Below are 27,618 nucleotides of genomic sequence, written 5' to 3'. Positions count from 1 at the left end.
GGTGACAGACGTTTTGATATAACCGGCCCTTAATACAATAAAGCAGGTTAGTTTGGTTAATTACAGTTGCAGTTCCAAGAGAAGCTGCAGGAGCTGGCCCAGTTGCCAGACCTGCTGAAGGGCGCCCAGATCCAGCTGCAGGAGTCGAAACAGCTGCAGAAGCTGGCCGAGGACAGCTCTCAGCAGATTTCCAACGAACTGCAGCTTGTCAGGGAAAAGGTGACTCTTTTGTTTTTCTCTACTAAAACACAGTTTTTTTTTGTTTTGTCGTTAGATTCATTATTAGGAACCATCAGCCGGCCTACCATGCTTCCAATTTTATCACTTATCCACGTGGATAAGACATCTGTCACTCTCACACTGACATACTTGCTAAAGCGTGACAGACGTCTTATCCACGTGGATAAGTGATAAAATTAGAAGCATTTACGCCGGCTGGTATGCAACGGCTACGCTACACCACAAATGTATATGTACCGTATACTTTTGGTTAAATACGAAAAAAAAAACATTGTTTTCATACATCATAAACTAATTAATAGCTAAGTGTAAGAGACCCTAACAATAACAACAAGTGTATTATCTAACGGCACATGTCATAATAATATTTAATACTAGGTAGGAAGTTATAAAGGTCCTACATGGTTTAGTATATTACACTTATTGAACAATGTAGAACAATTTTTTTTTCATTGCTCGGTAACAGTAAGTGCGTTTTCACAATATCCGATCCGATATCGGATATCGGACTGATATCCCATACATTACAGACGACATCTTGCATTTTTTCAATGGAAATCCTTCCAACATTCGATGTCGGATCGGATAATGTAAAAACACACTAAAAGTTACTTTAAGACACTTTTTTTAGAGAAATTAATTTTAATTGACCTAAAAACCTTCCCTTTAGGGGAATTAATGGATATCAATAAAAACAGATTATATATTGGGGTATTAAAATATTAGTTCAGTCAGGCATTTATTCAACCTGCTTAAGAATGTACACGGATTTAATTTACCTTATTCTAGAAACATCAAAGAATTGACTGTTATTCCATTCATTAGTTTTCCTCCAGTAAACACTAAGCGAGATGTTGCAACACGACATTAAATTAGTACCTACCTACCTAGTTAAATTACATTATTATTTTTTATTATAGCTAGTCCACGCTGTAAACAGTTTAAATCAAGAGAAAGCCGAAAAAGACAAGTTGTTGGAGGAAAGTAAAATTATTAAAATTGCACTTCTTGAAAAAGACCACGAAATTGATCGAATATCCAAAGAGCTAGATGACTTCAAGTAAGTACAAGAATGACTTTTTCCCCTCACTAGCTCGGAAACACGTGTTTTGTCCTTTAATACCAGCGGGTAAAAACGCATTTTATCCACTAGTGGGTAAATTAATTTGACCTTGAATAAAGTCAAATTAACTGCTTTAAAATTGATAAAAGTAGGTGGATCTAGTAATAAAGATGATTTACCACCTGTGGAACTACTGGAAGCAGTGATAAACGCATTTTTTGCGTTGTAGTTTCTTCGCTATAGTGAGGGGAAAAGTTTTGTGTTACACTCGGGTGCAAATGTATTTTACTTCTCGTGTGTTAAAAAACTCGCATGTTCAGGATTCTATTCTCCAACGACTCGCTTAGCTCGTGGTTCAACTATAGAATCCTTTCACTTGCTCGTTCACTCTGAATGGGATTCTCTATACGGTGGCTTTTCAACAGGTCTAAAGCATTTCGTTTCGAAGAGAAACTGACGCAACAAGAGGTCAGATATAAAGAGAAGGCGGTGGAATGTGCGCAAATTCTGAAAGATCTTGACGAGCTTCGCGCAGAGAGTTCGCGCTCGCTCTCCCGGGTCAAAGAGCGCGCCGAGTCCAACCGCAGATACATGCAGGCCCAGATAACGGAGCTGGAGAAGCAACTCGTGCAGAGCCGGGCCCAGTGTAGGGCTTCGCAAAAGGAACGGGATGATGTGAGTTTACACAATCTATACGAAGTATACGAACCTATCTGCTTCACTCGACTTTTACGATAACTAATACCCGCGGGAGGAAAAGGGCTGGTGAAATTCTTACCTTGCCACCTTACGGGACCCCCGTCCCCCGTCTTAAGTTACGTAAGTACACGCCAGTATCTCAGTGGCCAGCTAATAGCCGTAATGAGTCTGGTCAGGGGCGGCTCACTCTGCGATTCTATCGCCGCGCACAAGTACATGCTGGCGGCCGCGAGTTCGCGGCCTAATCAGGGGTGGCGCGCGTTCTCACGGAACGCATGTTCGTACTTTCTATTGTTACTTTACGTCGCGAGTTTTTTTTAAGGCGATATATTTCCGTAGACGCTGCGCGCACTCGTTTTTTGAAGCCGTTAAAAACATAGGAAAACGCAATGGAAAAATCTGAAAACGATATATGTTAAATTTCAGGATCTGGTGAGTATGTTATGGAGTTGAACAACATGAATGTTACAACTTCGCTCGATAGAAAATGACTCCAAAGTTACCTCTTCTCTTAACAATAAATCGTTCCCATGGCTATGATAAGAACTTTTTTGACTTGTTTTTTACATCAATATATAGGTTATAAGATTATCTAGATGAATCTGATGAGTTTATGCCGGTAGCGTCATTAAAATAATATAATATTTACCAAATACTACCAAATCCGCAAAGGAAAGATGGAACAACTATGAACCCAATTTTAAGACCTGTTACTAATCCTGTTTTTGCAAAAAAAAAAAATTTTTTGAAAATTGTTTTGAAATTGAAAACATTTTCGATGGCACTTATGGCCTCTTCAGTCGCGCGGCGGCGCTTTCAGAGGATGGACCTGTGTCAGTTTTCTCCGCGTGGTCACGTGACATTAAAACAATGGGGAACAAAGCTTTGAGGAGGCAGAAAAAATAATTGCGTGCTAGAAAACAAATAAATAAAGAAGATTCTAATCAAAGCCCGTGAAAAGGTAAGAAAATAATAATTTATATATGCACGTAAGTATTTCATTTTCATATGATGTTATCAAGTGACATTTACGATATCTAAACATCATAGATTTTAGAAACCCCTAGATGACGGGTCTGTGACGTCATTACAGCACAACTTTTCCACGTAGAAAATATATGACTGATGTCCAGCTAGTGAACAAACTTATGCAAAATTTTCATAAAAATATTGAATTGTTCGAAAGAAAAGGCGGCGGTAGGTACAGTACTGATTGAAGTTCAGGTACGGTAGGTATTTCTGTCTTTCAAAATTTGGTATAAGGTTAATTAGATCGTGCTACCCTCCGTCTATATTTTTTCTGTGTCTATGCCAAACATGTGGCCAGCCTGACAGAAATTTTGTTTGACAACTATCGCCATTTTTCCACAATAGTTAAAAGATTTCAGTATTTTAACTTCTCAATAAATTTTGATGAAAGTCCATAATCATAGATTGATAAAGCTGGACAATTTTTTTATATTTTTATTTGGTGGGTATGATTACGGTACTTGATATTTAAAGATATTTGTCTAATTTGCAAGATTATATGAATCCTTCAACAAGCTGTCTGACTCCTTTGACAATAGTTGATACTTGATATGAATATTACTTGAGAATTCAAGGTAGGCATAGAATGGTATTGATAATTTATCCTGTGCTGGGTTGTATGTATTCCATTTGGAGGTACGGTAGTGGCGGTAGTGCCCCCGCCAACACGAGTCAAGCGAAGAGAAAAGCTGTTTTCTTGAAGCATTTTGTCGTTCTTCTGAATCGTCGAATTTTGGGTCTGGTTTACAGATAAATATAATTGTCAGGATATGATATCAATATAACTTTATTAAATAGAAAAAGTTTCAATTGCATAGTTTTCATACTTTAGATTTTATTCATATCTTAATATAAATAGCACAGATTTCATCAGTGACTGGCTGAGTGACTTCATCATGTTTGAAGTTGTAGGTTCATAAACAACAAGAATAAAATTCGAAACTTTGGCATATATATTTTAACACATGATACTTTACATTAAAATAATTAACTTTAAATATAAATTAAGAAATCTTTTCATGTAACTTTTTTGATTTCATTTTCCTAACAAAAAAATTAATTATAATTTCGTCTAAAAAAAATCATCATGTGCATTATCACATGTCACAATAACACTGTCTGTCATGTCAACAATTGTTTGTTGTAAATGTCGTAAAGGTTCGGCGGGAAAACTGCACATGTCATTGAAGTGGCCAGTTACAGTTAAGTGGTACGTAAAAGAGGTACTAGAATCTGTTCAATGAGTTTTCATTTAATAATCACATAAACAGGGTGTTTTTACGTAGCAAATTTGTTTTTCCGTTTTCTCCAAAAAAACATCGTAAAAGCTATAATGTTTCACGGTTTAATATACTCCAGAGACCGAGTACTATCAGCTGTAAAAATATCTGCATCTAATAAATTAGGACCTTATATACAGCTTAAAGGCTTTCAATATGAAAATGAAAAAGCGTTATTTATTCACGACTGACAAATTTTATGTGTCTTTTTAAACAACAGTGACATGACATAATATCTTTTTACATAAAGTCTATGGTCAAAGAAGCTGATGGTTACTGTGTTCCGTTAACAATAGGTTTATAAGAAAAAACTTCTACATAAAGTAGAAAACACGCCGAGATGTTAATCTTTCCCCTCCTCCCGCCTCCCCATTTTGATGTCCCCATTTTCGGTTTTTTTATATATTCAGGAAAACCGTAAAAGCTACGGTTATGATGTTTAGGAGAAGTAGACCAGGTATATTTCCATTAAATTCTCCACACAGTATTATCTTTGCAGGTAAATAATTGTAACTCGTAATTTTCAAATTATGCTCCTATTTATTATGGGACTAATGATGAAAACGCAAAAAAAAATCTATTGTATACATTTCGACTGTTATGATACAGCTCATTTCTATGGAACATCTAATTTTTTTTTTCGTGGTTTCAGCATTGGACCCTTAATAAAAGTTGTTCATAATGACATCAAAAGTCACTATGCAAAGTTTGAATGGTCCTTTTCATTTCACCCTGTCGATCTGTAGCTAAGTGCGATTACTAAGAAGTTTCGACGATGGCAGTTGGAGAATCCGAAAAAATCGATAAAATTGATTGTAGCTTAGGGACGTCCTTAAAAGCAACGACAACGCTGACCAAACATACTGTAACTATAAATCATTCGTATTACTTACACAAATGATGAAACCTAATAAAAAAATATAAGGCGGTGATCGTTTACTATCAGGCGATACAGCTGCTCATTTGCCTCCTATTTCATGAAAAAACTAAGAAAGCCCAGTTAAAATACGGCGATCATTATACTGCGATCCGTCTGTGTCATGCTGCCGCGCGAATTTGAGTTCCCGCGTGCGACAAGCGAACAGAGCCGCGCGGGCGGGGCGGCCCGGACGCCGCGCACCTCACCCCCTTGGTTTGGTTAGTTTGACAGATCATCTCGCCTTAAGGTTCATATGCGATGTCCACATGTGGAATGACTAATAATGCTTAGTTAAATAGACATCATGAATAAAATAGGACAATTTTACACATATCCACTATTGGAACATACCCACGGAAAAGTTCAATAAGGCTTGTGATGTTGGGACTTACAAAAATATATAAATACTGTATATATACCTAGAGAGTACCCAAAACTTGACTATAATAGTATAACATTTTATCTGATATTAATTCGTTTTCATCCATAGGCAACCCTATCGTCCGACGCTGCGCACGTGCGGCTCCTTTCTTTGTTAGAATCTTGTAGGCATTTAAAAAGGCGGCATTTCGTGAACATCAAAGCAGTGGGCCTTCTGTACTTGTACTATTATATATTCTGTGGTCTGGTTTTAAGACGATACGGTAGGGGTCAATTCTGCATAAAAACGCTCTCGACTATTTCCTCCCTGGTTTTTGAAGATAGAGCAATGATTTTTTCAACACATATTGTTATTATTTTTATCTGTGTCGGACCGTTTTGATTTTTTTGATATTCTGCTTTTTAAAGACTAGAGCCAATCAAAAATTTCCAAAACGACCTTTTTCATTGTGGCGCAAAAAAAGGTGAGATACTCAAGATTGGTAACAATTAACCAAAAAAGCTAAACGGTCCGACATAGATTATTTTATTGTTATTCAGATTCAGATTGATTAAGTTTTGAAGGAAGAAAGAGTCGAGAGCGGAACCTTGATTTTAAAGATTTTTTGAAATATCTTTTGACTGAGTTGTTCTTAATGGACAATTTTTTTTCGATAAATCTAGTTAATAACACTTGTATATTTAACTAAAATTCCCAAGTTGAAAGGGGGGCTCCTTTCCATTTTAGCATTTTCGCTACCGTATCATCTTAATAATCTTAGGGGAGTAGCACACTGCGTGCCCATTTCGTTCCGAATCCGAAGACAAAGAGATTAATTCGGATGTAGTAATGATTTTAGATTATTTCCGTGACTGCGTCCAAAGCGACCGAATCGCGTTTACGTCGAAAATCTCAGCTCAAACATGGAGCTTGGTCGGTGTGCCTGCAGTGCGCAGATGCGCACCATAATACGATACGATAAATCAGATGGACAAAGATTCGGAGTGTGTTATATTACCTAAGTATTATTTTTTAGGAACACCAACAGCTAGAAAAAAAAACACTTTGCTAATTTAAATAACAACACAAAGCCAATTACCGGTATTCACAAATAGAAGTTGAATAGACAATAAATTATGTTATGACTGAAAATCGCAGCATCGGATGTCATTCCGAAGTGCGACGTATAAGGGCTATTAGTCACATCTAATAATTTATTACATGCTTGGAGTGCCGTGCAAGTGTGCTGGAGATATTACGCAACCGTAATGAAAGGATTTTTTGCTTGTTTATTATCGATAATTGTATCACAGCTGAGAGAACCATTCATAATTTCTTATGTTACACTGTATACACTTTTTTATAACTACACAATGTCGCGAGAGAGTATTCGGTCGCATCACCGATGGATAATACATTTTTCCCCTCACTAGCTCGGAAACACGTGTTTTGTCCTTTAATACCAGCGGGCAAAAACGCATTTTATCCACTAGTGGGTAAAGTAATTTGACCTTGAATAAAGTCAAATTAACTGCTGTAAAATTGATATAAGTAGGTGAATCTAGTAATAAAGATGATTTACCACCTGTGGAACTACTGGAAGCAGTGATAAACGCATTTATTGCGTTGTAGTTTCCTCACTATAGTGAGAGGAAAAGTTTTGTGTTACACTCGGGTGCAAATGTATTTTACTTCTCGTGTGTTAAAAAACTCGCAAGTTCAGGATTCTATTCTCGAACCACTCGCTTCGCTCGTGGTTCAACTATAGAATCCTTTCACTTGCTCGTTTTTCAATTCCACACTCGGCGTTAAAATACAACTTTGCCCCCTTGTATAACAAATAACTATTATTTCATAGTTCGTGACGTTTACCGAACCGTCGGTTGAGGATATTTAAAATCGATTTCAGAATAAATAAAAAAAATCTCTGTTATCATCCGATTGAAAATGGCACATTTAGGGTTTAAAATGCCTTTCTGCGAGCTTTAAAAGATTTGTTTTAACTTGCATAGATATTATATGTATTTAAAACGTACTAATTATTGATGTTCCTAAAAAACTCTTAAAATATGACTCGCATTAGTCTAGACAATTCTCAATCAACAAATAAAAAAGTGACATACCTATGTTGCGGTGAAGTGAAACTTTTATATAAATCGGTTCAGCGGTTTAACTGTAAGAGGTAAATATGTTACAGATGTAGTGCGAAAAGATTTTCCTTGATATTCTTACAAAAACGTAGGTACAGCTGTGTGCAAAATAATAGCAGTCAATAAGAAAATGAAAACTAAGGGAAAACCATAATTTAAAATCAATTAATTTGGAATTTCCTTAATTGTTTTACTTAAGTTGTTTTACTCAAGATACTTATAAAGTAATAATAAAATACGATTGTATGCTTTCCATTGGGTACTTATATCATTTTTAAAAAGATTCCAGACAGGGGGTAAAAATACAGTTTATCATGACCAAAGTGGTCTTTTTAGTTACAATAATCTTTAAGTAAAGTTTAAATCTAATTTAGTATCAATGTTAAGTATTTAAGTAAAACAATAAAGGAAATTCCAAATTAATTGATTTTAATTTACGGTTTTCCCTTAGTATTCATTTTCTTATTTATTGCTATTATTTTGCATACAGCTGTACGAACGTGTCGTGCTACTTCTGTCAGTGTCAGTACAAGACTACACTGCTGAACTGACAAATACGAACGTTTCCGGAAAAATACGAAGGAAAACCTTTTCGCACTACATCTGTATGTATTTTGCGTAATTTAGTACTTTTACGGCCATACCTCGGTTACTAGAGTCTATTCGGAAAGAAAAGAGTCGAGCTATGTATTGACCAGAAGTTCTCAAACTTTTTTAAGTACGCCCCCTGTCGTCAAAAATTAAATGTTTACGCCCCCCTTCCAACCATACTTTTAGTAAGGTAAAGTGTGATGTGTGCAGTTGCCACACGATCCCGCTCCTCCTTTACAGTGCTGGTGTGAGCCCTGGGGGGCGCGCCCCACTGATTGAAAAACCCAAGGTGCGGTCAACCAAAACTTAGCACTAAAAGGCGGCAAATTTAAAAAATGTCTAAGGCACAGCGGTCAACTGTCTTCATGAAACGCGCGCCTTCCTTAACCTTTAGTAGGAGCAAATACATATCGTCACTACTTTGAAAAAATCTCGTATCTCACACTGCTCCTCAAAGTTAAAACGCAGTAAGTCTATATGCATTCCATACATACTTATTACATTTTTCTTTTCATTGACAGAAGGATACAAGTTTTTTTCAAAGTAGTGACGATATGTAACTCCGTATAGACGGATAAAGTCTAAAAAAAAACGTACCTCAAAGCCCTAGAGAAAAAGGTATGGTGGCCTAGATGGCGTTACACCTTTGGGGAACGCTCGGCTAGATGGCGCTAATATTAAAATTTGTCATTTTAACACATATAAGCTAACAATATGGGCCAAATTGTCAAAACTGAGGTTCAAAAGTAGGGCACAGCACAGCGGATATCATCTCGTTGGAATATAGAGCAAAGCCCAACTGGAAAAGTACCTCTGCCTTACAGAAAACCGCACCCAAATAGCACTAGACTCTACTCATAGTGTTGTTTTCCTGCCGGTGAGTAGAGGCTGCCAGAGCTGAGCGAGTGTGTGGTATGAGTGCGGTGTGCTGGCGATGAAAGGATCTACGGAACTAATTTGTTCCATCTATTGTCATTTGAGTCGTCGGCAACCCGAACCCTCCTTAAAACTTGTACACTCTTTTTTGCTGTGTACTTACTTAACACCGAGTTACAGGCGTCCATAGGTTACGGTGACTGCTTTCCATCAGGGGGACCGTATGCTTGTTTGTCACAGACGTAGTATAAAAAAATCTTAACATTGGCGGAATCATCGACGAGCCATAACATTTAGACAATTTATAGTAGAATTTTAGGGAAGACTGCATTATTTTGCAGGAATTCAACGATCCCAAATATCTATAAAATACCCGTAAAAGCTAATACACAGCTTTAAACTGGCAAGAGTGTTCTGAATTGATAATTTTTTTCGATAAATCTAGTTAATAACAGTAGTATATAAATTGGGTCTAGTGAAAAAGGGCACAAGTTCCACCTCGAACTTGTGACCTTTTTCACCGAGTCAATTTACCCTTTTTCACTAGACTCACAGTATTTAACTATAATGTAAAGCCTGACAAGATTTTATTTGACCCTGAAAGAGTGTCGCTCCTAACCGCTTTCATATGGCAATAATGTGCGGACGTCATATATAATGGGGACAGCGTGTACTGTTTCGCGTTAATATTTGCAGAAAATGAAAACAGGGTTTTAGAGAATCAAAGTTTAATAAGCAAGGTTTAAATACTCGCTACTTGTTTCCGCACAGCCTATAATCCATGAATCTTGTGCCTTTATCGAAGTCGTTGATATTTATTTTCTTTTTGCGTGGGACCTTGTTTTATACTTCTTATTTCTATAAATATTTTTCACGGCAAAGCTACAGACACCTTAAATAAGAACAAAAAATAAATTAAGCTAAATCGAAACCAAATAATCAGTACAGGACAACCGCACTATAAATTGTCAGTACCGGACATGTCAACAAACGATTTCGGAACATTGTTATCGAAATACTGTGAAATCCTTCATCCTTTTTTGTTGTTAGTAAATTATCACCTTAAGTATAATTATTTTCACTTTTTTAAATATTATTTTGGGCAAATTTGCGATGAAACCGTTAGAAAATTGAAAATATTTACTTCTCGTTTACATCACTGACATACAATGACTTTTGACGACGGGTGTCAAATATTAATCCTTGCCAGTAAAATAAATTAGTTCAGCTGAAAATCCGCAACGTGGCGAGGGTCAAATAAAAACTTGTCAGGCTATAAAATACCCTATAATGGACGGTGATGCCATAATGGACGGTGATGCCATTATGGACAAAAAAACACAAATCCTTAAAAATAAGTATCTAAAATTAGTTTCTAAAAACTTACGGCAATGTACCATAAATTAGTCATAGAGCTGCTTAATTTTGAAGTTTCATTTAATTCGGTTATTTCTGAAGGATTTGGCGCAAGATAAAAGTCATCAGTTTACTGAAAAAAATATCAGGACGAATTCTTAGTAATGTTGCTAAGAGAGTTGAGTTCATGTATAAAAAAATAAAGAAATAATACTCGGTGTAAACTTGAATGAGTTTTACTTACTGCATTAAGCATGAGATAAGGTATAAAACATACTAGTTTGTTGCTCCAAAGATATAAATAAAACTCCAAACATAAGAAGAAGTGTTGTTTTGCGAGTGTCCATAACTGGAACCCGAAAACTGCATACCTCCTATTATAATTATCTTCTCTTTTAGTTACGACAAATTCCGATTCTGCTTTCCAGACTTGTCCACTATAGTGCTCCATTTTGTTTGTTATTTTATGTACATGATATAAACGTTCAGCCACACGTAACTATACCAGGGTAGTTCAACCATTTGTCCCTTTTGCACTCTGTATGATGAAATCCATAAGTTCTGTATTGCGTTAATCTTCAAATTACGGCATTACTACGAAAAAAATTTCGAAAAGGCAAGGAAAAATTTGCAAAACCAAAATTTACAAGAAACTCTCCTATGTTAAAATAACCCAAACTAATTTTATTTGGCGTATATAAAATTGACTTATTGAGTATCAGTTGGCTTTAAAAGCAAAATTTTAAACTTATTTCACTGTCCATAATGGGAGATCCATTACTGGAGAACTGCCGGCCATGATTGGAGAAAAAAAAACACCTCGTTTTAATTTGCTAACTATGAAGAAACCAATAGGAGTATCTATTCTGCAATACGCTTGAAATGTAATAGAAGGATAAGACATTCAAGTTTTAACACGCTTAGCGGTAGAATTTTTACATGTAAGGTACAGCGGGACAAATCTCGACTGGGGGCCAATTGTAACCAGCGGCGGCCCGTGCACTCGATCAGGGTAGAGCGAGTTTGAGTTTCGGCGCCCTTGGGAAGAAGTTTCACTACGTAGGAAAATAAATCGCGAGCGTAGCGAGCGCGAAATTTTTTTCATAGTAATGCCGTAATTTGAAGATTAACGCAATACAGAACTTATGGATTTCATCATACAGAGTGCGAAAGGGACAAATGGTTGAACTACCCTGGTATAGTTACGTGTGGCTGAACGTTTATATCATGTACATAAAATAACAAACAAAATGGAGCACTATAGTGGACAAGTCTGGAAAGCAGAATCGGAATTTGTCGTAACTAAAAGAGAAGATAATTATAAATAGTAAGTAACTCGATTAATTAAGACAACCCGTCAGCGGGAAATCCGCGAACTTTCAAGCTTTTATCGTCTGCAGAGCTGCGGTCTTTGACATATTTTGGGGTATTTTGACTTCACAGGGCGCCTATGTTCCCGACTTTTAGAACCTTATATTTCGCCATCACTTTTATTTTTATAATACTAAGAGTTAATTTAGAGATTAACTGCGGACTCGATCGTCACCGTCGGGATGCCCATTTCGGTATTTTGCCACTAAGTGATCTGAGTGCTTTGAAATTCGCTCACCATCTGCTATGACTCACAAAATTGCGCCTTTGGCTTTATGAGAAACTCCGCTTTGGACTATCGGGTAGACTCAATTTTTGCATTTGGATAGCGACGTAACTTTGCCGTTCGCCGCACAACAACGTGGTTCGTCAAGGGCTAGAATCCTCCTTTTACGGCGCCCTAGCAACAGCGCCCTTATGAAGGTCAATGTGGTGCAACTTTCCACTTAATCTGAATTACAAATCTAGATTTTCAATAGGTGGATTAATTTCGATTCCGACTCCTCTCGCCATTTTGTGATATGTGCGCGCCCACGCAACGTATAATTTTTTGTATGCATTTTTCCACATTCTCGATTTTGGCGCCCCCTTACCATGTGGCGCCTAGAGCGGCCGCTCCACTCGCTCTACCCTTAATCCGGCCCTGATTGTAACTAATCCATTTTTTCCATTATTACACTATGACATTGAGTTCTACATGTATCCACTGAACACGCCTACCATACATGACCGGTGGACGCTCTATTTAATAATGCAAACATTGTAAAACATGAAAAAAATTGATCAGTTACGTTTTCCCCCCAGTCGGGATTTGCCCCGCTGTACCTTATCACTCTTATCAGTGAAATATCAAAAATAGGCAAAATTTTATCTTAATCTGTCCATGATTGGGTCCGTTACCTTAATTCCCAAATTGAAAGCCTTTCCATTTTAGCATTTTCGCTCCTGTAGCGTCTTACTCGCAATTCTTTCCACACAGACTCGATTCTATTCTTATTATTTCTCTTGGATCCAGACTTGACATCTGACATTTTGACCATGTCAGTACTAGCAAAGAGAATCGAGTATTATAGAGAGTTACTGCCAAAGAAAAATGTGTAGCCACAGTACCTACATAGACACCCAGGCTTAAAACTTTTGAACCTCCGTTTTAAGAGGGCTTTCGTGTTAAAAATAGTGAAAACGCAACCGAGCGCTCGATCATACCGTGTGTAGTATCAAATTAAAGGGCTTTGCGAGTAGTTTATAAATATATCTCACATTATAGGACTTTTTCTACTTGGTCTAACAAAATATGAGAAAATGTCAAAAAGTGGTAATAATTGTACCGGTGAAGGCTAGTTTTCAAAAAATTGGCAAAAATCAATAATAGCAATTTATAATCACTAAGGCACAACAGCAATTTAAGTAAACGTTGCAGATTAATTTAGTATAAAACTTACTTCGATGTGATGTAGATTTTCAAAGAAATTGTCACTTAATTTTAGGTAATTTCTGAAAAAAATTGAATTCGCCTTAGGCTAGTTTACTCTTTTTCAAATTAAAATAAAAATCTAGTCTGAAATGATTGTGGTACAGGATATACGAATTATAAATTTACCCGTTTTAATATTCAAAATTGTCCAAATTTTACAAATAAGATCGACTGATTCAGCTCTATACGTGCGTTTTTCTAAACGTGCATTAGAGAAAAATTCATAATTAATTTAGTGAGCTAGTTTTCAAAAATCCAGTCTAATAAAAATCAAGATAATAAGATGCTCTAACTGGAACTTGAATTAAATAAATCTATTGGATAACGGAAAGTGTAGTATTTCACCGACTAAAACTATCAATTTTACATTTTTTTGACGTTTTTTTTGAAAACAGCCTTAGGCCCAAATTCTTAGCTTGATATGTTTTAAAATGTCAAATGTTAATATTAGCGCCATCTAGCTGAGCGTACCCCAAAGGTGTAATGCCATCTAGGTCACCGTACCTTTTTCTGTATGGTACTGAGGTTCGCTTTTTTCTTAGACTTTATCTGTCTATACGGAGTTATATATGTCTTTGGTACTAGGTACTTTTTATCGCTATTTTTATTTCAACGGAATTAACGTTAACAAACTACTGATTCAGTAGTTTGTTAAAATACTGATAAAAATAAGCTAGACCAGGTACCCTAAGTACACGGAAAAAAAAATTTTAACAATACTACCAGAACGTTTAGTAAAATAGATTTATCGTAACTGATACTACAATCTCGTAAGAAAAACAACTGTATTGTTACGTTTACTATATCTTGAATTCAATAGAACTAAGCAAACATTAATATGCACTAAACAGTTCTGTTTGAATTACATATACGAGAACTCTAGTTTTATTTACAACTAATTGAATAAAGGTTACGATAATTCTATTAACAAGAAGCTTCTTGTAATGCCAAAAAAATAAAAATTATCTTTACAATCTTAATCTTAGCGGTTACTATCACAGTATACTTCCTGTAACTTTTTTATACGTTGCCATTACTTTGTAGTTCTCGTAAAGAAATAAAAAGAATATTCTTGTAATATAAACTCAACGAAGAGTTATATTTAAAAATATTAAGTTTGTATAAATATGTGCGCATCGCTGTCAACTCTATTATTTGTATCGTAGCGAATACCATCGCAGTATAGTTGATATGACTGTTTTATAAGTTGGTATTACTTTGCAGCTCTTGTAAATAATGACAATAATATTCTCGTAATGTATACTGGTGAACAAATAGTTCTGTTGAAAAAGTATTTAGTTAGTATAAATATGTGTTTCGTTTTTGTAACGAAACGCCATGTTTAAGTACCATTGTATATCTTAGTGAATGCTATAGCAGTATAGTTGATTTTACTTTGCGCCTCTTGTAAAAAATAACAATGATATTCTCGTAATATACACCGAAAAATAATTGTTATAACAAAAATATTGTTCGCATAAATAAATGTTTTGCTTGTGTAACGAAACGCAATGTCAAAGCGCTCGCGGCGTGGTCGGCGGCCATTTACGTGTCATGAGAGATCACGCGTGGACGCGGATCGCAATAGGTTATATTATTTATCGTTAAACGTACTTACTACGTATTATCCATTCGTTTGGTAGTTTCCATTTTAGGAAATGGATGAAGAGGTGCAAAAACTCTTGCTAGGATGGGAGATGGCAGAGTTGGCAAAAGCAGGTGAGTCATGTACCGTACATGTAGAACTTAGTAGATAATTATAATGGTGAGTAAAAAGGCATTTAATGTTGTATTCATTTTACATTGCATACAAATTCATACGACATTACGTGGGCAAAATCTAAATACTGAACTAATAAGTATATATATATATGTATATCTGAAGTGGACGTAAAATATTACTTATTGTAAAATTAATTCATAGAAATTTTAATGTCTTTTTCAGATGATTTACAATGGTTGCAAGTTTCCTGTGACCCATGCCATACTGTGGAACAAAACTGGAAAAATTCTGCAAAATATAAATTTTGGACGAAATAAAGGACGGTTCTATTAACACTGACGAATATATTGAACAAAGTCTTGCACTAAGGATCGTTGAAATATATTTTATAACAAATTATATAATTATTTTATTTACTTTCAGATTCACCAATTTTCACCGCTCATAGCATCCATTCCATATGCTGGGCGACCCAGGTTTCCGGATCCCAGTTTCAACTCTAGGCTTCTGTCTCTTGGAACTGGTCCTAGCAACCTGCATTTTTATCGGTAGGTACCTATGAATTTGTCTGTGCACTGTATAGACAACTAACATATCTTGTAAATGTAAAAAAAGGTTTGTTGTCTATACAAGGTGGTACAGTAGGATTAAAGGCTGAGCCACGCCAGATACGTGTACGTAGACGTGCGCGTAGCGTACGCGGTGTAAATGACGAATCCTCATTAGAGATTACACCGCTTGTGTGACGTGTTACCCGTGTGTGTCTAGCGGTGTATCATCTCTTTTGAAGATTCGTACTTTACAGCGCGCACGCCACGCACACGTCTACGTACACGTATCTGGCGTGGCTCAGCCTTTAATCCTACTGAACCACCTTGTATAGACAACAAACCTTTTTTTACATTTACAAGAAATGTTAGTTGTCTATACAGTGCACGGACAAATTCATAGGTACCGATAAAAATATAACACGTTAACGCAATTGTATATTTATTAGAGAGTACCATAAATGCAGTTGCTGTAACTAACTTTCTTGTTCTATCAACCATTTAATGAAGTTTACATAAATGAAGAGAATGTAATATATATCAGATGACTTGTATTCTTAACGATACCTATTATTGGCCTAACTAAAGTTTTATAACCTTTACAAGGATTTCTTGTGGAGTTTACATTATTTTGTTTATTTAGACACTTCATTTGTTATAAATACTGAATAATCTAGTAATACACACAATTTGACTGTGTGACCCTTGCAATATTATTATTTTATGATACGTAATGTATATATTACCTTTACAAGAATATATTGTCAAGTTCACATTTCATTTATTAAGCTCTGCAAGAAAATATTATTTATTTGTACGGTCCACGTGTTATGATTACTAAATATTCTAGTAATACACGCTATTTTAATGTGTGGCAATTACAAGATAACTAGTTCACTAAGCTCAACGCATTTAAACAGACTGGTTTAGTTATTTATACTATGTGAACAATTGTCCCAGAATTTACTAGATTTTCTCGTTCAGATTACACTATTTAGGTATCATGGACGAGACTTTTTTCTCCGTGTACAGTCACCGGCATTAAATAAGTGATGATTTCTGTATACCTTGTCACATTAACGTGGTATTTGAAATGTCATACGGAATTGATAAACGATTAAAAGCGACCGGGTACAGAAATCATATTTATGCCGGTGACTGCATGTACCTACCTAGGTAGTAAATATATATTCTACGTCTTGTTTTGTATGTAGATGCATATCGTCACTACTTTTAAAAAAACTTGTATCTTTGTCTGTCAATGAAAAGAAAATTGTAGTAGGTATGTATATAATGCATATAGACTTACTGCGTTGTAACTTTGAGGAGCAGCGTGAGATACGAGATTTTTTTCAAAGTAGTGACGATATATATGATATCAAACTAGTTTAGCCTAAAACATATCAATGTCATTGCGCATAAACAAAAAGCTACAAAAACCAGTTTTAAACATCACTGACCTTACGCTGATACGAAAATAAATGTTGGGGTGTTTCAAACTAGTACTATTTCTTTTTACTCTCAACGTCTAAAAATTATCTATTTCAATGTACTTAAACATTTTAAGAGAAGATAAACATTTTATAGTTTAGTAAAAAGTCTTAAGAACAACAATAAAATTAGGACCTTTATATACTTAAATATAAACACGAACTAGAATTAGTATCTAAAATTAAAATCTAAACTAAGATAAACTAGTCTAATTATTAAAAAACCGGCCAAGAGCGTGTCGGGCCACGCTCAGTGTAGGGTTCCGTAGTTTTCCGTATTTTTCTCAAAAACCACTGAACCTGTCAAATTCAAAACAATTTTCCTAGAAAGTCTTTATAAAGTTCTACTTTTGTGATTTTTTTCATATTTTTTAAACATATGGTTCAAAAGTTAGAGGGGGGGGGGGACGCACTTTTTTTTCCTTTAGGAGCGATTATTTCCGAAAATATTAATATTATCAAAAAACTATCTTAGTAAACCCTTATTCATTTTTAAATACCTATCCAACAATATATCACACGTTGGGGTTGGAATGAAAAAAAAAAACAGCCCCCACTTTACATGTATGGGGGGTACCCTAATAAAACATTTTTTGCCATTTTTTATTTTTGCACTTTGTTGGCGTAATTGATATACATAATGGTACCAAATTACCAAATTTCAGCTTTCTAGTGCTTACGGTTACTGAGATTATCCGCGGACGGACGGACGGACGGACGGACGGACGGACGGACACAGACAGACAGACATGGCGAAACTATAAGGGTTCCTAGTTGACTACGGAACCCTAAAAATGGTCCAAATATGGCATTCACCGGCAACATATGCCTAGAAGGCTGGCAGCATTGGCACGTGGTATGGCAATGCTGTTGCTGATCCGGTGTTGTGATCCCGACGTGTCTCAGTTATCTGGCCACGCGTTAACTGGATTATTAGAACTGCATTATCAGACTCCGGGGACGCCTTCCCCCAGGGCCCCAGGGTCTGTATTACAGCGTGCGTAGCCGAATGGCATTTCTCCGACGCCAAACGAAAACGAAACGCCGTGCCAGTTAGTCTGGCTCTGTCGCGCCAATACGCACGAGCGATAGAGATAGATATATCTACTAGCGTTTCGTTTCGTGAGCGTGTCGTGAGTAGTTTCTAATAGTTTTCTAGAATAAATTTCGTGAAATTCACACTCCGTCCTGGATTTTGACCCAAAGGCTATTACCAACGCCCGCGCCAGCTGCCCAAAGCCAGCCCCCGCCGACTCGCCCGCACCCACACACATAACGTTATAACATTGCGTTGCCATGGTTACGGAGCCAAACAATGCTTTTTCATTTTTTTCGTTACTGCGTGGGTGCGCGGGATGCCGGCAGGGGCTGGCTTTGGGGAATAGACTTATGTAGGGTTTTACAGATCTATGCACGACCCTATATGACGAAAAACAGTTCGGGAGTTAAAAAAAAATATTTAAGAAATCTGAAGAAAAATATTGATTTTTCAGTACCTAATAGAAATTTAGTAACAAAAATCAGTGGCACCTTTATAATCGTTCATTTTGTAGCTCCCATATTAACTACCTACTTACTATAAGTAAATATGTATTGCCTGGAATATTAAAAGCGAACTATATCCCACATCGCAGTAGTGCCGTTTAGAAAAAATTAAAGATGGTACTGGCGGTGCGGTAGCACCACTCAATTACTTAACCCTTAATTGCATATTGTTGCCATTTGGCTACAATGCATATATTTGTAAATAAACTAGCCAAAATATAAGCTGAACTTTTTTATTTATTTTTCCTAGATCCTACATCTAAATAACTAAATAAAATCATTATTTCCAACCAAAACTAAAAACCTATTCATTTAAGAATTATAAATTACTAGCGACCCGCCCCGGCTTCGCACGGGTACTATACCTACATGTAAACCTTCCTCTACAATCACTCTATCTATTAAAAAAAACCGCATCAAAATCCGTTGCGTAGTTTTAAAGATTTAAGCATACATAGGGACATAGGGACATAGGGACAGAGAAGGCGACTTTTATACTATGTAGTGTAGATAAAATGGCAGAAAAGTATTAAAAAAACTGGATGATGGTGAGTTTTAGTATATGATTTAGGCCGATTTTTTCAAAGTTAGTAATTAATTTATTTTTAAATATTTTACCTAGGGGGTTTCTTAAATAGTGTACCTTTCTAAAAGTAGTAAAACTTTTCATATCAATTTTACCAATAATGATATTATTTATATAAATAAGATTTAGCCGATTTTACTTCTAACACTGATTTATTATTAAAATCGATGTTAAATTTTTTTTTTTTTTTTCCTAGAGTCAGAAATCCATTGTCTATCACATATATTAACTTCTCGTTAAAAGAAAAAATCATGCATTTAAGGGTTAAATGAATTAGGTACCTACTAATTTGCGTGATAAGTGGAAGATGTCCTCTGGGAGCCCTATTCTCTAATGAGGGATAACAGACAATCATTATATTTTTAGTACTTATTGCGGTTATTGCGAGTTAAGTGATAAACAAATGAAGATCTTTAATTTTTTAATCATCCTGAATCTGTTTCATATTAAAATAATGAAAGTGTCGATGGCACCATTGGCATCTCACCAATGACGAAATTTCGCATGAGAAATATGAGCAGAAATAGAATAATCTGATGAACTAATTAGTCTTCATTAAATACGAACTGAATATAACTGCATACGAGTCTTAACTTACTTACTAAAAGCGCCAAGGCGAAACACAGGAAAAAATAAAATAAAAATGGATTTGCCAGAGTGTGCCCAGAGTTATCGAACGAGCAAGCGAAGCTTATTATTATAGGTAAGTACCTACTCCATTTGACGCAGACTCGATAACTTGATTTAAAGTATTTTTTCCACCACACCAACTGGTAAAGGCTCTCTTGGTTATTCGAAAACGGGTAGCGAAATTGAATTTTATTTACAAAGAGTGCAAAGTAAATTCATACAAATTTTAATTTGATGTCATAACTCATAAGCTGAAATTTTAGCATAACGTGGCCAGTTGCATTGGGGTAATTTCGAAGCACAGAAATGCTGGGGTAATTTCGAAAGGGGAATCTTGATATCGTCACTACTTTGAAAAAAACTTGTATCTGAAAATTGTAGTAAGTATGTATGAAATGCATACAGACTTACTGCGTTTTAACTTTGAGGAGCAGTGTGAGATACGAGATTTTTTCAAAGTAGTGACGATATGATGGAAATAATGGTGACTGGTTATGTGACTTTCGAAATTACCCCAATGCACCTAATAGAAATTTTATGAAAAAAAAAATCAACTCTTTTTTTATCAGCAAAGACAATCCATTTTTAGTATAGTGTGATCATTATTGGACATGGCTAGTAACTGTGCATAAATGGTAAACACTATGATTTTTTTTTACAAATTAATAGGCAACGACGATTTAAAATAGTGTCAAAAATCCGTTTCATTTAAGTATAATCATTTCAAATCATACACTGGTCCAATTGAGTAAGAAATCAAAATAGTGCACTGTAGTTTTCGGCGAATGCAAATTCTAAAAGGTCATAATTTATTGACGTTGATTTATACGATAGGATATTGCGTACAGTTACAGCATTCGAATTCATTGTCTTTTTAACTGCCTTCAGGTAAAACCGCTATTGAAAGTGTAAGTGAATGTATTTAGGTTATGTCGGTAGTGATCGCGTGCGTCACTTGATCATGACGTTTGAAGAAGCTGGGTGAATTCCTTTTTTTTATTATATTTACCTACAGACTAACTGATTAACAACGTTCATCAATTTCTCCTCTAGATTGCCTGAAAAACAAACATCCGCGTGTCGGTACGGGTGCCGTAACACATTCGCAGCCAAGAACGAATTAGTTATTTCAATATTAAGTACAAGTTATAAGTATTTAGGGACATTCCTTATGTCCTATACTAACCACAGTTAAGAAATTCGCCCGAATTAGCTTTACACGCTATACCCCCCACGCAAAAACGTTGTCTGTCTGTTTCTGTGTGTGTGTGTCTGTCTTTTGCATTGTAGCTCCGGAACGGATGAACCGATTCAAATTTAGTTTTTTATTTTAATGATTCACGGTTATTTTCATTAGACCACAGATGTCATATATACCATAGATCAAGCAAACGTATCTACTTAGCGTGTCAAATGAACTCAGTGAAATCCACTGAGTTGTCCGTCTTTAATCGCAGCTTGCAGCTTTCGGGCGTCAATTTTTGTAAGTTGAAGTCAATCAAAACATAAAAAATGCCTCGTTACGTGATATTCAATTGCAACAACACAAAAATTATGAACAATCAAGAGCCTGAGACATATTTAAAATTACAGGCAAGAAACAACTTCAGTACAAAATTTGACACGCTCGGCCCCTATACAAATAGATGAACTTGTTTCTTCTATATAAATAAAGTTCTGTGCATTAGACTTATATTGACCGGGATATAGACCGTGATTATCTTTTTGATTTTTGTCGGAGGTATTTAATCACGGACATCACGGTCTACTATATCCCGGTCAATATAAGTCTAGTTATTTTTTGTTTGAAAGCTGAGTTAGTTGGGAGTGTTCTTAGACATGTTTTATGAAATTCGGTCCACCGTCGGGTTTTTTTTTTTAATTTTGTGGTTATTATAGTTAGAAGTCCCTAGCACACCTCGAACACTGGCGATCAAATTTATTGAAAGAGGCGCATTCCTAGCACACAGTCTTAGCTCGTGTAGGTGAACGCGTACTATGCTTGTATGAGATAAATATGACAGGTCGACTGTTCGTGTTTTTGACAGGCGGTAACTGTGAGGTAACCGAGAGGGGGTGGGCGGCAATTTCAGCGGGGAGCGGGAGTGGCCGTACTGTACGATAGTACTCTTTTATATTGTGTCCCTAGTATGCATAAGGAAAGCTTTACCTACTCATGTTACCTACTCGTACCGGCTCAGCCACGACATTGGTCTAAGCGCGGCAGCGGTGAGCGGCGGCCATCCATTGGAGCGAGACACAGCGATGGGACTTTTCATTTGCACGTATGGCTGCCGCTCACCGCTGCCGCGCTTAGACCAATGTCGTGGCCGGGCCGTACATGGAGTGTAAGAACCAGAGGTCGGCGAGGGTGACCTATTTTCACACTATATATATGTCAGACATGTCAAATTAGTAGGAAAAAAGCTCACCCCCGCCGACCTCTGGTAAGAACCCATGTTTTGATGTAAAGTTCTATGCGCGCATAAAACGTAATTAAGAGGATACGGTAGCGAAAATGCTAAAATGGAAAGGAGCCTCCCTTTCAACTTGGAAATTTTAGTTAAATATACAAGTGTTATTAACTAGATTTATCGAAAAAAAATTGTCCATTAAGAACAATTCAGTCAAAAGATATTTCAAAAAAAATCTTTAAAATAGAGGTTCCGCTCTCGACTCTTTCCTCCTTCAAAACTTAAGGTGGCTCGCTTTCCATACAAAAAACATCTACCATTTATTTAGTCACCGCACACTACAACTAAATAAAAATATGCGCATACATCTACTATACATTATCCGTCGTCGCGGTAGTGAATGAAATACATTGTTTCATACAGAAATCATGGACAAATCCTTGTGAATTTTTTATTAATTTTACGTAAATGTGCGTGCCAAATTTTGTGTACAGACACAGAGCCGTCATATTTCGCGCATTTTTAGTTGACATTGTCATCAGTGACATTTGGCTCTTGACAAGTAATTATTTAAAGATATTGGTTTAGTTAACTCAAGCAGACTTAGAAATTATGACGCATTTTGTCAACAAAGATACATATCGTGTATTTCGACACTGCTAATGTAAATCGAAATGGCGTCTCGGTCAAACGACTGACTATGATGCAGAAGATCGTGGGTTCGAATCCGAAGTTTTTTTTAATCATTTGAACTTTTATGGATTTATTAAGTATTTTTTATTTTTTTAATGGAATATTTGACTATTACTATATTGCTTTCCTATTTTTTATTTTCATACAAAAATACAATACAATCCTTTATTATGCCTTTGTTGATAAAATAAAATATTACACGTCTGGTATAATACATTATACATAGGTCATAGTGTGGGCATAGTATTAGTAAAGTATTGCATTTACTGAGCTGGTTGACCTATGTTATTGTTGTGTGAATGTTTTTCTTCAACAACTAAATGGTTATATACAAGAATATGGGTAGCTTTTGCACATTGTAATTTTTCCTCAGTCACCCGTTGACCACGAACGCTGTAAAGTGTTTGAAACATTGGGATGAATTTTAAACTCATTATACGCGATTTAATCCGTTTTCATAGTTTTTATTTCATGAGTAACTATCGCGGTAACTGAAGACAATATTAACTAAATGGTTACAAATAATAATTATCATCAATATAATCTGGTCCAGGCAGGCAAATATGGTCGCGCGATAAATGATAAAACATCTGGCCGTCCCTATAATCGCACTTACTAATAGTGCGACAGGGACGGCCTGATATTTTATCGTCTATCGCGCGACCATGCTACCCGTGCTGTACTAGCTTTTGCCCGCGGCTTCGCTTGCGTTAGAAAGAGACAAAAGTAGCATATGTCACTCTCCATCCCTTCAATTATCTTCACTTAAAAAACATGTCAATCCGTCGCTCCGTTTGGCCGTGAAAGACGGACAAACAAACAAACACACATTATCTTTGGTGAAACAACGAATTCTTCCACTTCAGATTATAGAGTAACCAGCTTTATACCGCTTTATACAGCTTTATACCGCTTTTGATAAACTAGCTTTTGACCGCGGCTTCGCTCACGTAAGAAAGAGACAAAAAGTAGCCTATGTCACTCTCCATCCCTTCAACTAAATCCCCTTAAATAATCACGTCAATTTGTCGCTCCGGTTTTGCCGTGAAAGACGGACAAACAAACAGACACACACCATTTCCCATTTGTAATATTAGTATGGATTTGACATTATTATTTATATTTAATTAATTATATATGTATAGCCCAATTTCGTCGGGAACAGCGTGTTATGTAATGGCGTCGTTGGTGTACAGTCGTCTGTCACGCCGTGAAGGTGCGTTCGATTCCCAGGATTCTATTAACTTTTTGTATTTTTTTGGATATAAATTTCGTATTTTTTATTGACCGAGCAAGAATGGAGAGCCGAAGGTATCAATTTTATCTTAGAGAACCTATTGATATTTTTATTGTCATTTTGATTTTCTATTTATTAAGTTGAGATATAAAACACAACTTTTAATACCCTCGCTAAATATAATATTTTATCGAAATTACTCCTTAGATAAAAAAAGTCCACTTGAGTTTTTAAAGCATTACGTTACTCAGTTAACTATTGCATTTTCATTTACTAATTTAAGATTTCAAAAGCGATTTGAATACCCTTGCTCCATCGAAAATAAACAATTAGAAAAAAAAATCATTCGAATCGTAGTTTAGAAACTAAAATTTATCTATACTTTTTTGGAATTTTTAAAAATATCAGATTAGGATAATTATGTTAGAAATTCTGAGTTCGACGAACCCAAAAATTATTACCATGTAAGAGAATAGGTTTTTAATTTTTTTTGTGGTTAACGCTCAGTAACTACTGTACGAGTACATATACATTTATGTATAATAATAAAACAAAAAATAGTGTCTCATAGTGTTGTGTTCCTGCCGGTGAGTAAGGCTGCCAGAGCTCAACGAGGGTGTGGGGTGCTGACGACGGGAGGACTTACGGAACTAATTTGTTCCGTCTATTGTCCTTTGAGTCGTCGGCAACCCAAACCCTCCTTTGAACTTGTACACTCCTTTTTGCTGTGCACACGCAGCAAAGGGGAGTGTACAAGTTTCTAATGGGGCGGCAACGCGCATGCGACACTCTTTGAGTTGCAGGCGTCCATAGGTTACGGTGACCGCTTTCCATTAGGCGGACCGTATGCTTATTTGCCACCGACGTAGTATTAAAAAAAAAGAGAAAAAGTCCTGGATTCGAACCCAGTACTTCCATGCAAATCATGCGATGGCACGTATTTACCGCAAGGCTATTTAAACAAGCTGTCGCCGCGTGAAATTATCGACTAGAAGGAATACAAAAACACTGTTTGTATGTGTGAGTGGTACTTAGAAATAGTGTAAAATAGTAAATTTATCTACATTAAGGGGATTAATGTTACAATGAGAAGTTGAATGTTTGTTGTAATACGTCAATTTTAATATTAAATGTTCGCGAAGCATAATTGAAAGTATATAAATGCCTGTACGACTCCACAAAAAAAATAAGACTGGTAATTTGAAGATTAACGCCATCTAACGCAGCCTGAGCTTCGGGTAACCTAAGCGAGCCACCTTAATCAATCGGAACGAAATTTGAGAATCTGAATAACAATGAAATAATCTATGTCGGACCGTTTAGCTTTTTTGGTTAATTGTTACCAATATTGAGTATCACACCTTTTTTGCGCCACAATGAAAAAGGCCGTTTTTGGAAATTTTTGATTGGCTCTAGAATCTTTAAAAAGCAGAATATCAAAAAAATCAAAACGGTCCGACACAGATAAAAATAATAACAATCTGTGTTGAAAAAATCATTGCTCTATCTTCAAAAACCAGGGAGGAAATAGTCGAGAGCGTTTGTATGGAGAATTGGCAATAAAGATACAGTAACCGGCCGTAAATAATGCACATCGGATTTTCGTCTGCGTAGAGGTTGTCTCTTTTTTGCTTATGTGACGTTAATTGTCTCTTTCCAAAGACCTATGTGCAATATGCGATGTGTGTGTGTGTACGATGTGTGTGTGTGTGTATAGCCGTTTACTGTAATGCTTGGTGCCTGATACCTACCCACTCTGTGCTGATACCTGGGGGGTTACCATGACGTACTAAAGACGTTCAGTTTTGGTTGAGAGAAAGGGACACAGCTATAGCAGTTACATAGCTCCGTCCCTCTCTCAACCTAAACTGAACGGCTTTAGCACGTTATGGTAACCCCCCTGTTCAATTTGCGTAGCCGAATGCACAAACGCTCACGATAATATCTCTTTCGTAGCTGTCTATCGCTCTTGCGTATTGGCACGACAGAGCTAGACTACATTTCTGCGGCGTTTCGGTAGCGTTTCGCGTCGCAGAAATGCCATTCGGCTACAGCTAGGGCCAGTGTTCAGTACCTACATAAATAACTTTATAATAACCATTATTATTAACAGGTCCGCCAAAGAATGCAAATGCAGATAAGCAACTTGCAAGAAAACTTCGAACTGGTGGAGATACGCTTGAGAGGCCTTCAGAACCAGGTCGGCTCCCTCAAAAACTCCTACTCTTATATTCTGACGGAAGACAACGAGGATCTCGCCACCAGCTTGGTTGAATCTTAGCATTGCTACGTTAAGGGTATTTATCATTCGATAAATAAACAACAGAGCAATGATAGTGATTATCTGTAGCAACAGACCACCAGAACTAGCCATTTCGAGTTAACGGCTACTAATATTTTTAATAAGTATCAAGATATTTTATTACATATATTTTGGCAAAAATCTACAATAAACTATAAAGTGGTTAGTTGTAACGAAATGTTAATGAGTAATAGTATTCATGACATTCATACCACCCATTTTACTGCTTTACAGACTTTTAGAAGAATGTCATCTGTCGATTACAATTTGTTTTCATACAAATCTACTTGTTTTCTTATCTTGTACTTAATTATTTTATAAATAGCGCCACAGCTACGTATTTATTATGATTTATCCCATATATAGCAAAATAAATGTGAACTATTATATTTAACTTAACTATAGTCTTTTATTTATTAGCACTAAGTAGTTTAATAGCTGTAAAACAATTTGGAACTTTTGCTATTAAGATAAAAGCATAAAGTTAAGGTACGTTGACTACCATTGTACCAACCAAGTTTTGCACATGCACCTTAAGCTTCGACGGCGCGGTTTGTTGCCCTAAAAAGATGTGTATTGGCGACTAATGAATAATAAATTACGTAACGTAATATAATCATAGGAATAAAACTCGTTACATGACTTACATGGAAAAAAAAAATTAGGGTAGGTACGGTCAGCCAAGAAAGTGGTTTACCACTTTTCGACTCAATTTTTGAACACATAAGGTCAAACCACTTTTTTCATTGACTGTACTTCGACTCAGAGACTATTTCTAGGTTTTTATATTTATTTTAGTTCTTGTCAGAGAACCTAAGATGGTGAAAACCATATTTATACTAATGATAATAGATCTTTATTGCACATTTGACTTTGATACAAGTTATATTACATAGGTACTTATATTCAACCTCGCTATATCTGTCTGTGCCAGTGTGCACATACACATACCTCACCCATCGCTATTTTTTCCCTTTTTCAGCTCTTTGCTCTCGGTCCAGCGTAACCGGTTCTCTCATTAACTGTGGTTAACAATCGCTT

General features: G+C 36.1%; 1 protein-coding gene across 2 annotated transcripts in view; it reads left to right on the top strand.

The window, feature by feature from the left end:
• Positions 1 to 26,959, top strand: part of LOC125240615 (myosin heavy chain, cardiac muscle isoform-like) — a 36,451-nt gene extending 9,492 nt beyond the window's left edge. For both annotated transcript variants that reach the window (XM_048148578.1, XM_048148577.1), the window contains exons 6-9: positions 67 to 219; positions 1,161 to 1,300; positions 1,729 to 1,978; positions 26,389 to 26,959. In XM_048148578.1, the coding sequence (XP_048004535.1) occupies positions 67 to 219; positions 1,161 to 1,300; positions 1,729 to 1,978; positions 26,389 to 26,556 (711 nt within the window). In that variant the 3' untranslated portion in view covers positions 26,557 to 26,959. The remainder of the gene's footprint in view (positions 1 to 66; positions 220 to 1,160; positions 1,301 to 1,728; positions 1,979 to 26,388) is intronic.
• The last annotated feature ends 659 nt before the right edge of the window (positions 26,960 to 27,618 follow it).

The sequence above is a fragment of the Leguminivora glycinivorella genome, chromosome Z (assembly GCF_023078275.1).
Source record: "Leguminivora glycinivorella isolate SPB_JAAS2020 chromosome Z, LegGlyc_1.1, whole genome shotgun sequence".
Lineage (NCBI taxonomy): Eukaryota > Metazoa > Arthropoda > Insecta > Lepidoptera > Tortricidae > Leguminivora > Leguminivora glycinivorella.
This window is presented reverse-complemented; position numbering and strand designations above follow the sequence as displayed.